The following is a 13,474-nucleotide window of genomic DNA, read 5'->3' on the forward strand; positions in this document are numbered from 1 at the left end:
TATATATATATATATATATATACACACACACATATATACATATATATATATATATATATATATATATAAACATTCAATTTCTAATAATCTTACTTTGACAAAAAGAACCCAGGAAAACAATCCAAAATACAGATAATAATCACAGTAATGAGTCACGAAATAGGGTTACATCGCCAACAGAGAGAACACTAGATTAGAGATGTGATTACATCAATAGAGCACGATGCTAAACAAGACAGAAGCTACGGAAACCCACAGCAGCTGAACAGAGTGAAGCAAAGCAGCCACACTCTGGACCGCAGGAGAGGAGAGGAGATGGTAGAGGAGGAGCTCTGGACAGGGCTCTCATGTGCAAACCTGGAACAGAAGGAAAAGGCCAAACAACACAGACGCAACCATCCAGGATACATGTGTGCCTAACAGTGAAAGACTCCGGGATCCAGGCTGCTGTGGGTATTTCAGCTTCACGTTTCTTACTATCTTGTCAATTCTGTGCAAGATTGCAATAGCAAGAAGCTTTTACTTACTAAAATCCACTTAAGATACTAGAAAAAGAGCTGGCCCCTGCACTCTCGAGAGCTGGCCCCACCCCTCACCAAAGGCGAGGGTTAACCAAACCTGAGGGCGAGGGTGTAGGGGAACTGACTGGGCCCCCTCGCCTGAGTCGGTGGCCCCATTGGGACTGACTAACTCAGCTACCACCCAGGCCCACAACCGGGCCTAGCGATGACTCACCCTAACATCTACCCCATCTAGGACCTGCTGGGGGTCTTGAAAGGACTGGTTGGTCCTTAGAAGGATACACGCAAGATCTCCATGACTCGGGGTGGCCTGGGATATCCCAGAGGAGCTCTGCGAGGATCCAGTGATGATGGTGAACCAGGAACCAGAGGCCTGGGGCCAGACCAGGGACTCATTGCAATGAACATTTGCCAGTAAAGCCAGCTGGACAAAAGGGTCTACTGTGTGATGGTCCTACGCCTCCAGCGCCACCCCGGCAAAGGAAGAGGTGCTGGAAAGAGGAGGAAAGGAGGAGGGGGGAAGAGGTTTGGTTTGGTTTGTTCTTGTTTTTGTTTGCTTGCTTGCTTTATTTTTTCTTTTGTGAGGGGTGCTATACGGGTGACTAGAAGATACAGGGGACTGGGAGGTGAGTGGAATCGGGGTGCGTGATGAGAAACTCCCAAAGAATCGACAAAGAAGCTAAATTATAAATAAATAAGATACTGGGGGGGGGGAGTAATCTACAGAATCACAGGTAACTAAAATGCTATTTTGAACAAAGGAAACAGAACAAAACACAAGGGCAGCTGGGTATGGTGGTGCAGTTTTAATCTCAGTGCTTAGGAGGCAGAGAACTCTAAGCCAGCCCGGTCTACATAGTGCGTTCCAGATCAGCCAGCGGACACATAATGAGACCCTGTCTCAAACACTGCCTCACAAAACAAAAACCACAACAAAAACTCTAACTTGAGACAAAAACCAGGGGAGGGGGCTGCACTTACGGCCCTCTCTAAAGATAGTAGATGAATGGCACCCCACAACATGAGAGGCAAGCCACGCTGGTCTGGAACTTCCCACCCTTCTGCTGTAGCCTTCCAAGTGCTGGGTTATAAGTGTGCCTCGCCTTCTAATGAACAGCTAGAAATAAGCATTCTCTTCCCTTTCCTGTAACGTCCCAATAATGAGGCCATAAAAAAGAGAGGAAGACCACTCCCAAAGCATATAAAAATCAGAATCAAGTGTTCTCATCCCGGGTAACCCACAGGAAAACTAAGCAATGTCTTAAGAATTCTGAGGAAAAATTTTGTGCCTACACCCCTGCACGTGAGCACATGCACACATGCACACACATGCATGCACATGCACACACGTGTACACACACACACAAACACACACACTTACATGCATGTAAAACATAAGTTCACTTCCCACATCTTTCCATGGACATACTGGAGGGGCTGGGGATGTATATAGCTCAGTGGTAGACGGCTTCCTTTCATGCAACAAAACCTCATGAACCAGGCAGGCTTTGGTGGGAGACGGACATAGGAAGACCAGAAATTCAAGGTTATTCTTAGCAAGTTTGAGGCTGGCCTGGGCTTTGTGAGACCTTATCTCAAAGGGAAAAGAAAAAGAAAAAGCCAGACAAAGAATTGAACGGAGAAACAGATTCCAAGCAAGAAAGGAGGGTTAAGACCCCAGGGTGACCGGAAGAGGAGGATTAGTCATAGTAGGAGGTGTGAGAAGATTCCACAAGAATCTCTTCAAGCAAATGCTGCTGCCATGCCTGGACATGATGAGGGGGGCATAAAGACAGCCAGAGATGAGTTTGGGTTGACGTGGGGATAAAAGCATTGAAAACCAAGCAAGGGAAAAACCACAAACAGCCACTAACTCTAAGAAATTCCTATTGCACGGTTGGGGCTCAGCTATAAGACTCTACCTAGTCACTACACTGTATACAAAAATACTGATCATGCAAAACAAATGCTGTAGCTGTGAAACACTGTTGTGGAGTGGACAAAAGGGACACCTTCCCTTTCCGTAACGAGATAAGGAGGTAAAGTCCTAGACTCATCGAGTTCTCGAAGAAGCCAGAGACATGGCTGCAGCGTCGCACACCTGCCTACCATGAACAAGGCCCTGGGCTCAGTCCCTCGCACAGGAAGAGAAACTGTGTTGGCAGTAAATTACCTCTGAGGCAGAAAATGAAAAATGCCACCACTGTCCTTCCCACTAGCCTTCATAAAACCGACCCATTTGTGAAGAAGCTACACGTATGTTTAAACCGTGATGAAATAAAACCTGAACCTAAACAAGTTGTTGGGATTCAGCAGGCTTCACACCTCGCACAGAGTATCCGTCACAACGCCCTGCAGTGACTGGGGCGGGGACTGTGTATTCCTCATGTTCTACTTATCCCAAGAGGCTAATATCCAGCTTGCCAGATAAAGAACATCAAGAAATATTTGTTGAGCAGGCTTTTTTTTTAAAAAAAAAAAAAAGACAGGGTTTAAAGGCATTCCTTGTGCCTCTGCCTCCTGCATGCTGAGACTACAGACGTAAAACACCACATTGGGCCTCCTGTTGAAATTCACTACCACAGTAACGGTGTTCAGACATGAATACGGGGCTGGAGAGATGGCTTAGAGGTTAAGAACAGTTGCTACTCTTCCAGAGTAGTACCTGAGTTCAGTTCCCAGCTCCCACAAAGAACAGTTCACAAATATCTGTGAACTGGGGGATCGGATGCCCTCCCTGGCCTCTTCAAACATGTGCAACACACGTACAGACAGATGGACAGATGGACACGGGGATACGCACAGAGAAAATCCAAAAAAGAAACTCTAGCTACTTGTGACAGGCGGGTAACCTAGGGGACACTGTGTGCAGTGCTATAACCCAGGAACAGGAAAATAAATACACAGGACCTTACACATGGGATCGAAACGGTGAGACTCATAGGCACAAGGAATGCTGGGTATGAGGGGCAGGGGTTGGGTGAAGTGGGGAGATGTTGACCAAAGGCACCCCACTTTGGTTATTAATAAATACATCCTGGGGATCCAAAGTCCAACATGGGTGGAGATTAGTGTACTAACGGGATGTGGCCATCACTCAACAGTGTAAGCTGCATTAGCTCACAACTCGCTTATCTTAAACACATTCGATCTCTGAAAATGCACTGTTTTAAAGCAAGAAGCATATTTGTCCTATGTTTTACAAATACTCCCTAATTTATGTACATTGTTTTTGTAATGAGTTTTATTTAACAATATACTTTACAAAAATATTTTGACATATTACTATGTCAAAACTTAAAACATCTTAGGCTGGGCGTTGGTGGTGCACGCCTTTAATCCCAGCACTTGGGAGGCAGAGGCAGGCGGATCTCTGTGAGGCCAGTCTGGTTTACTGATCTACTGAGCAAGCGAGTTCCAGGACAGGCTCCAAAGCTACACAGAGAAACCCTGTCTCAAAAAAAAAAAAAGCAAGAACCAAAAACAAAAAAAAAAAAAAACTTAAAGACATCTCATGGGAAAATAAAAAACCAAAGATCAACAACAATTTAAACATTTAATGTCACAGGAAAGGCTGGTCTGCATTTCTTTGAAATTTAAAAAAATAAGGGGGGGGGGAAATAAAATTATACATGGATATCCATGGCAAAATAGTAAGGAAAAATGCTGCCCATAGAAGTTCATCCTATGCATCCTATGCTGAAGAGCAGAGGTGAGGACACATGAGAACTCTGACGTTGGCCCAGCTTTGCAACAGCTCATCCAAACAGAGAGGGACTGAAAGCCTATTTATATTTTTATTCATTTTTGATGAGTACACTTTGTAGCCCAGGCTGGCCTCAGGCTCAGTGATCCTCCTGCCTCTGCCTCCCAGATATGCACCAACACTCCTGGCCAATCTCCTATTTTTCTTTTAACGGAATCTTAACTCCCATAAACTCAGAATAAAGAAAGTGTTGGACAAGTGGCCCTAAGGAAGCAATTTACTTGCAAGGAAGTGTGCTACCTAACTGTCCCTGCCCCTTCAATTACATTCCCGCTACGTGAGTATTGCTCAGCTGTCCATTGTAGGCCCTGCCGTTTCATCAACGCCCGGACCATCAAAGGTGACCACACATAACAGGGCACTACCAATGGGACGTCACCTGTAGCTTTCTTCAGGTTGTTTCTTGGTCGAGCAGATGGGGGCCGGGGAGTCTTCAGGGGGTCTTTGGGGCCTTCTTGGCAGTCTGCTCCTCTAAAGCCAGGACAGCATCTCCATTCCAACTGTGTCACTGTCTTGTACCTAGTGACAAACCTGGGCCTGAAGTTTACTCGATACCTGAAGACAGAGGGTACAGGGGCTTTCGTTAGTGGCCACCATTAGGACGCTGCTGGGATGTGACATGTTCTGTACAGGCACTGTTCTAAATGCTTTGTCCCCTAAACAGTGGCACTATTTTGTGAGGGTCTGAAGGGGAAGGCCTCCTCTGTAAATGTTTCCCTTATTGGTTGATGAATAAAACTCTGCGGCCAATAGAGGCAGGGAGACAGGTGGGGCTAGGAGATGAGGAGAATTCTGAGAAAGATAGGCAGGGAGCAGATGCCATGTGAGACCTGGAAGGTAGGATGCGCAGGCCCCTTTCTCCAGGAAGAGAAGTCTTGCCATGTAGCCAAAAGTGTTCCCCAACTTGCAATCCTCCTGCCTCAGCCTCCTGAGTGCTGAGATTACAGGTGTGTACCATCAGACCTGGTTCTTCCATATCTCAGATCGGGGGTAACAACCCATCAAACCCACAGCACCCATTCCAGACTTCAAAATGAGTTTTCACTTCACCGGCAATTTTTTTCTGTTCTACGATTCACAGCTCTTTAAGGGTACCTTTTAGGGTAAACTGGTTGGGAGGGGGGTGCTTTGTGTTTTCAAGAAACATCCCTGTGGGGATCTGTAAGTCCCCATAGTTACCTCTCCACCTTCTTCCCCTGTGAGGCTTTGGCATTGGCACTCACAACTTTTTATAAAGGTGTTGTGGCCCACACTTCCAAGGACAGAAACTTGGACGCTGCTGTGGTTTAGGTGAATGTCTCCATGTGACAAAGGTTGGATCATTTAGGAGGTGTGAACCCAGTGGATCATTGGGGGTGCTCTTGAAAGGGATACTGAAACCTTAGCCCCGCCCACTCCTCTTCCACAAGCTCCAACAAGATCTGCTGCCTTACCTCGGGCCCCCCAAAGCAACAGAGCCAGCCTAGTATGATACCACCCTCAGACACCTGGGTCAAAGCACATCTTCCCTCCTTGAAAGCTGACAGATGTGCTGATGCCTTGTTTGTGCCAGGATGGGAGTGTAGCCCAGTGGTAGAGCTCTTGCCTAGCGAGGACCCAAGATTCGACATGGAAAATAAGTTAATTAATAATAATAATAATAATAATAATAATAAACAGCAGAGGACTTTCCATGGAGCTGTAAAATCCTCTGGGCCCACATCTGGGCCTGGGACACTGACAATCCAGCATGTCAGGCACACACCAGGGCTGGAGATAAGGGGTTTAGCCAGGCCTCTGCTCACAGAATAGGCAAAAGCCCAACCACACAGGCAAGCCCTCCTACACTCAACCCCACTCCCAGTTTCTGGCCTGGAGCCATCTATGTCCTGATCATCTTCACTTTCTCATTTCCACACTAGCGCTAGCTGCAGGACTATGAGCCAGTTTCCAGAGAGAAACAGGGTTGCTGCTCACGCAGGACTTGGGATAAGGAATGTGGACAGACGGCAGAGCCTCTGTGCAAATTCTGAGATGCGAGTGAGAAAATCTTCCTAAGGAAAATCAAAGGGGAAGCCCAGGAAGTGAAAGGAAAAGCAAGGGTGAAGGGTGGCCATGGTGGGGTGGGGTGGGGTGGGGGGCTCAGAGCAGGCACACTCTTTCCCAGGCTCTTCAGAAGGTTGTTGGTTGGACCAGTGAGATGGTTCAGTGAATAAAGGTATTTACTGCTGAGTCTGAATGTTACCTCAGGGATCCGCATGGAGGATGTGTGTGTGTGTGCTCAAACACATGCATGCACACACACATTCATACATACACTCAAGCATACATATATGCTAACAGACACGGACACACCTACTTATACCTACATTACAATAGACTCACACATAAACTTACATTTTCATTCACACACATACATGTATACCACAGAAACACATACAGCATACTCACACATGTACACATACCACACAGACACATACACCACACACAGAAACACACAGATACACACACACACTCACATAGGCACACACAGAGACACAAACTCATACTCTCATACACACATGCATTCTCACAAGTACAAGCACATTCATACCCTCACACAAGCTCACTCACACACAGAGACATACACACAAACTCATATATACATATGACACACACACACTTGTACATACTCATACATACATATTTACACAGGGAGAGAGAGAATGTAATTAAACTGCATTGGCCCTACTACTTGTCAGAAACAAGAAAACACAGACTTGAGGGGGGAAGTGAGTTGCTCGAGTTCATTGAATGGGAACTTTTAGACCCTTCTGTACCACACACACCCTCCCAGCAGGCAGTAGCAGCCAGCCACTCTCTCTGGCAGTTTCTCAGTTCAAAGCAGCGGTCCACCTGGAAATATTCCAGAAAGCCCTAACACCAGGTGAGGAAACATCTGACCTCCCCACACAGCAGACAGATGCTTCAGCATCTACTACGGTCCAGGTACAGTCTTGGGCTCCCTCCCACCCCCACACACTCATGGAATCCCTGCACACAGAGGGACCATCGCCCTGCACATCTTGTATACCCAAGCAGAACATCACGTAAGAAGAATGTGTAGCCTCAGAAAAAACTCTGCTCCCCGGAGCATTAAGATGGAATGTGAAAATGTGTTTGCTTCTGGGCCTGCCAGCAGATGACAGCCTGTGGGAAACCTTTCAGATAAGGCTGCACCCAGCAGAACAGACTATGTCCCTCTGAAGAGAAGAATGTGATAGGCTGCCTCCTCCCACCCAACCCACTAGAGCCTTCGCTTAACCCTGAACCAGGAGCTGGAGGGTGAGGAAGGACCGGCTTGGCTGGCCCATGTGCTCATGTAGCTGCAGCCAGCAAAGTTTCCTGAGATCCCGCTGGCTCTGACTGCACAATCCATGCCCACCCAGCCCCTGTCAGCCAGTTTGCAGGGGTCTGGCGGTACCCTTCAACACCTCAAGCTGTGAGGAAGAGGTCATTCCAGCTGGTGGCCATTCTGGCTGGCGGCAACAGCTGGGAGAGATCAAGCAGCCACCTTCGGACACCGGAAAGCTTGGAGAAATTTCTTCCTACATAAGCGATGCCCCTGAGGCGACAGTGAGCCTTGACAAAGGGTCCCCAGGTCTGGGTGAGGGGCCCCCAGGGGCACAGCACAGAATTAGCCAAGCCCCGTAAACCTATTGGTATTTTTCCCAGATGAAGTGGCATCCCCACTAACCTAACACCCGTCTAAGGGGCTCCAGAGACTGGGAGGAACCACTACAGTATCCAGGATCCTTCATCACACAGGAACTGCAGGGGGGGGGGGAAGCCTATCACAAACTTTCAGGGGTGTGACTTAGTGACAAAGTGCTTGCTGGCACAAAGCCCAGTTTCTTCCCATACACCGTCAAGGCCTTTACCTCGCATACATTTCAGAACCCCCTCCCCCCCCCAAGCAGATATGAAATGCAACTGAGCCCAGGAGCCCCAGACCAGGCCACACTTCCTCCTTCAGAAAACCCACCCATCTCCTTGGTACCTGGGGCCTCTGACTACTGGGGAAGTGAAGTTGAGCCCCAATAGCTTGGTGTCCCCCATGTGACCGCTGTGCTTACAATGGGAGGAGCTCACTAGCTGCCAATGTTAGCTAATGTCCCCAGTGTAGGGCAGCCACACCAAAGAAACAGCCAAGCAACAGTACAAAGCTTCCGGGCTAACTCAGGTCACAGCCAGGCTCTCCTCCCAATCTCTCCCAATGGGGCCATGTCAGCACCCTGTATGTCTGGAGGAGCCCTGTCTACATGTGAGACAGACGTTTGTTTCAATTAAAGAACCTGCTTACATACACCGCCATCATCCAAGCCCCTGGTTCACACTGGGGTCCGTGCTTGGAGCTGTGCATTTGCGGGTTGGAACAAAGGCATAGTGGCCTGCAGCCACCACCGCAGTGTCTTATAGCGCAGTTTCACGACCCTAAAAGTCCCCTGGCTACTTATCCTTCCTCATCCGCCTCCCCAACGGTACCCTGACTTTAGTTTCTCACTCATTTGTCTCATAGCTGTAACCACTGGGTCCTGGGCTTCTCAGTCTGGCTTCTCAGGAGGCCATTTCTAGTTCCTCCTGGCTTTTTGTGGCTTGACAGATTTGCATATTAATAGGCAAAGCGGTCTACCACTGAGCTGCACCCCAGCCTGAGAACATCCTAAGGCTAGTAATAGTGCATTGTCTGAAACATCATTCCTAAATACAGAGTGTCCTATTGCAGGTTTAGTAAGTAATTGTTAACCACCAATTGGATCAATAGTTGGTTAATCAAACAAAAGTACTACATTTGTCAAAGTTTGTGTGATCTAATAGCCTGTTTTTCAAAAGCAAATGATTTCCTCTGGCCCAAGCAGCTGACAATTCTTCAGGCTTCTCAGAGCCTCGGAGTCCAATATGAACTACACAGGGGCCATACACCCCAGGAAGACCCAGGGCTGTGCTCAAGCTATTTAAATTTACATTAAATAAACATTTAGTTCCAACAGCCACATTCCAAGTACATAACAGCAAAAATGTTACCACGGTTATCACAGAAAACCCCACCAGACAGAGCAATCCACAAGATTGCACATGAAACTACAGGCGTTCATCTCGATATTTCTGGCCCCATCAAATCATCCGCCCTGAGCCCAGCAGACTGAGAGCAGATAGCTCCTACAGCACACCATGTAGAAGACAAACAGAAAGCTTCCCTAAGAGGACCACTGGCTGCTCTTACTGGCTGGCTGCTCTTAAGGGACCATCCACACGGTGGACCAACACTGCATTTGATATTTTCCTATGTTCTAGTTACTAAAACATGGCATAGACCCAAAGCCCAGCACCCCATGGGGATACACTTCTGCCTGGGACTTTTCCAGAGAATATACTTTCTAGTAAGTTCTTTCCCTTCCATTCACTGGCCTTCCAAAACCTGGAGCCAACTTTCTGGCTTCATTTGTTGTGTCCAGTCGAAACGGCTGGTGTGAAATCTGGGAGGATGGAGAAAGGAACCACATAGAATGACTCATCACAGAGCATCCTAGGAAATAAATGCTTATGCCAGCGAGTCTCTCTTCCCCTCTGACCTCAACTCAGTCTCGCTGTATAACTGAGTGTGACCATCCTTACACTGTTAATGCTCCAGCCTCCATCTTCCAAGCGCTGGGATCACCACACCCAACTGTGTGTGGTACTGGTGAACTGAACTCAGGCCTTGGTGCATGCTAAGCAAACACTACCGAGTGAGCCGTGTCCTAGCCAACAAGTCACTTTTTTATTTTTGTTTTGTTCAGACAGGGTTTCTCTATGTAGTCCTTGCTGTCCTGGAACTCACACTGCAGACCAGGCTGGCCTTGAACTCAGAGATCCACCTGCCCCGCCTCCTGAGTGCTGGGATTAAAGGTGTGCTCCACCAACACCCTCCGGCTAGCAATTATTTTTTTTTTCAAAATAAAATTGCACTAAAATACATATGATGCATTTATTAGCCCTGGGGATTCAAATGTAGAGCATCGTATATTCCAACAAATTTTCCACCTCTGACCTGACCCATCCCATCGTAACCATCTTTACGATGGTGATTGGCTTCATGGCACCTGGCACATTGATGGTATCCGCCTGCAAGGCCTTATCACCCTGCACCCACTGAGCACTAACTCCCTTGGCCTCCCTGTTCTGCAGCCTTGGCAGTCTCTTCCTCTGTGAAGTACCTCACACTCGCAGACCCTGGAAGCGCTTGGCCTTTTGCCTGACTTTTTCACATCCTCACGGCTCTTCCGTGTTTCAGGGTGTGCCCAAACTCCCTTCTTCCCTTTTCACAAGCAGTTCACTTTTGCAAAATTGTCTTGTTAAGAAAACAGACAAGACAGTAAACTGAATTTTCTAGGAACCACTCACATGTTTTTCTTGTGGGGTTTTTTTTTTTTTTGGTCAGTGAATGAATAAATGAGCATTTTCTATTTATTGGCCCTCTCACAAAAGCAAGCGCAGTCAGGTGGCAAAGGCCATGAAGTTGAAAGCGATTTCAAAACTGAGAAAGTGGAGTTTTAAAACACTTCCCACTTGAATCTTGTGTCTGACTGGATGGCCATTTTGCACCGTGGCTGTGTCCAAAGATGGCCTGCGAACGTTAGGAAGTGGGTCTGATCTCTGGGTCACTCTCAAGGCTCCACTCCAAAGTTCAAGATTTTCCTTGCAGCTTAAAGCACAAACTCGAAATCAAAAACTACATCTTTTTCTGCTACAGTACACATTTTTAATTGGGTTGCTGCATGGAGAACTTAATACGGGAGCAAAGACATGTGAAATGTGTCACTTGGCTTTTTAGGGAAATTCACCTAAATTTTAAAAAGCCAGCCTGCTTAGGCCATGATATTTTTTGAAATATAAAACACACATAATGAATCTAAATGCCAGGTTAATGAGCCTTGATCAAAGTCAGATTACAAGAAAGTTTTGCGTGTGTTTTAAAGTAACAGATCCTAGATCAAAGCAATGTGTTCAGAACAAAAATATCCTTCTAGAAAGGCTGTCTGGTTCCCAGTACAAGAACACAGTTGCTGGAAAAACCATGATTATAAGCTGATGGCTTTTCTGTTTCCTCCTGAATTAATTTCCTTATGTACTTAGGAGCAAGTTAGGTTTCAAAACCCAAAACCCTTTTCACCGCTCAGCCCTGATCATGCAGAGTAATGACTAGGTTTCTCCCACAATGTCTAATTATCTTGGGGGGGGGCGGGAAAGAGCAATCTTCCTTCCTAAAGAAAGATTAAAGAAACCCACCAAGGCCTGGTGGGGAGGCTTCCCTGGCACAGCTACAGCAGATAACGGACCTGTTAGCATTAGATTTGTTCAAAGATGGGGAGCTGCCTTCCGAGCAAACTCACAAGCCTGGAGATGAGGTCATCTGGTACTGGCTGCATCCAGGCGCTAGCTATAGCTTAAGGCTGTGTTCCAACAAGTCCACATTCTTAGCTTTGGGAAATCCATCCCCAAATCAAGTCACTGGGTGTTGGGAAAGAGAAGGGAGTCTGAGCCCGAGCCAGCTCTCCATGGGAGGCCATTTCTGTTGTGAGCTGTTTCCCCTCCAATCTATTCTGTCTCTCTTCTCATACCTCTACCCTGTTTCCCCATTCCTGGCTGAAGAGTCACAGGGAATCCAGCTCCCAGTCACTCCCTAATGAACTCACCCCTTGTGTTCCCACAGTGTGGACCATGAGAACATCTGTTGGCCTGGGCCAGGAAGCAGGCATTCAGCACAGACACAGCTTTCCGTGGTCTGTGAGCCCAGCCTTTCTACTCAGGGCCACTGAAGAATGGTATTTAACTTTTAGTTGTGTGTTGTTGTTGGTGTGTATGTATGTGTGCGTGTGCATGCACCTGTTAACTCTTAAAGCCTATAATGTGTGTATGTGTGTAGGTAGGTCAGAGGATGACTTGCACAAGTCGGTTCTCTCCTTCCACCGTGTAGGGTCTACAAACCAAACTCTCAACGCCAACCTTGGTAGCAAGTACCTGTATCCACTGGGTCATCTTGCTGGCCTAAGAACTCTATTTTGATGATTCCCTTTCTTTTTTTAATTGCCTGGATCCTCCTATAAAAGTCACCAAAATTCTGTCTCACTCAACTCAAACATTCATGACTATGGACTTCCGTCCCTCCCGTTTCATAGCTCAGTGTTCTCCGTACTGCATCCCCATCTATGTGTTCAGAACCACACTGGGCTGCTGGGTAATATACAAGATTTGGCTGTGACATCCCACCAGACATCAGCTCCTCTAAATGAAGTCTCTGGTCTGCGGCACGTCATTAGCCCACCCCTGTAAGCCTTTGGCAATCGCTCAGAAGCATAGGAAATCTAGAGACCAAAGAAGTTTCTCAGGAGATACAGGAAGAGGTTCTTCTGTTGGGCCAATTCACTCTCACTGTAAAAGCATCATCACTATCTAAGAAAGCACAAGAACACTTGTATTTGTTTTCTGAGTTACAATCACACTGGGGAAATGGACAAAGGCGTGAGAACTAAGAAGTCTGGCCGTTTCTGACAGCCATGGAATCCACGAATAACACATTCTTACCCGTCTGCATTCTGCGGAGAGAGCAGGCTTTCTTCTTTAGAAGCGTGTTGCCACAGACCCAACCTCCACATCAATTCTAAGTACACAACAGGTATTAAGGACAGAGGGCACTGCTCAGCAAGATAAAAAGAATTTTGGGGTTGGGGAGACAGCTCCGCCAATAAAGGTCATGATATGCAAGTGTGGCGGTTGAGCTCAGAGTTCCAGCATCTGTATAAAAGCAAACTGGTGTAGTAGCACACACCTCAAATCATGACATGTGCTAGGAGACCAGAAACAAAAGGGCTAGCCAATCAGGTTCAATGAAAGGCCATAAATTAAAAAAAAAAAAAAAAGTGCAAAGCAATTGAATAATTCTCCTCATCCACCATTGACCACCACATATATGTGTACACATGGTCATGTGCACATACATCTGCATATACATAAAAATAATCATTTTATAGGCTCTTGGCAGGGAAGGAGATGGGGAAGCCCCATAGAAAAATAGGAAGACTTTTCCCCAAGATTTACTGCAGGGTGGCTTTGGAGTCCAAGGACATCTATGGTATGCTGTACACCACTGGTGTTACAGTCTTCAAAATCCTCACCTTTGTGTGGACTC

At 46.9% G+C, this 13,474-nt stretch overlaps 1 protein-coding gene across 2 annotated transcripts in view; it reads right to left on the minus strand.

Annotated features, from left to right (window-relative positions):
* Emilin2 (elastin microfibril interfacer 2) overlaps nucleotides 1-13,474 on the minus strand; it is a 45,933-nt gene that overhangs the window by 18,003 nt on the left and 14,456 nt on the right. For both annotated transcript variants that reach the window (XM_051190923.1, XM_051190922.1), the window contains exon 3: nucleotides 4,667-4,842. In XM_051190923.1, the coding sequence (XP_051046880.1) occupies nucleotides 4,667-4,842 (176 nt within the window). The remainder of the gene's footprint in view (nucleotides 1-4,666; nucleotides 4,843-13,474) is intronic.

Source organism: Phodopus roborovskii, unplaced genomic scaffold, assembly GCF_943737965.1.
Source record: "Phodopus roborovskii unplaced genomic scaffold, PHOROB, whole genome shotgun sequence".
NCBI classification, from domain to species: Eukaryota; Metazoa; Chordata; class Mammalia; order Rodentia; family Cricetidae; genus Phodopus; species Phodopus roborovskii.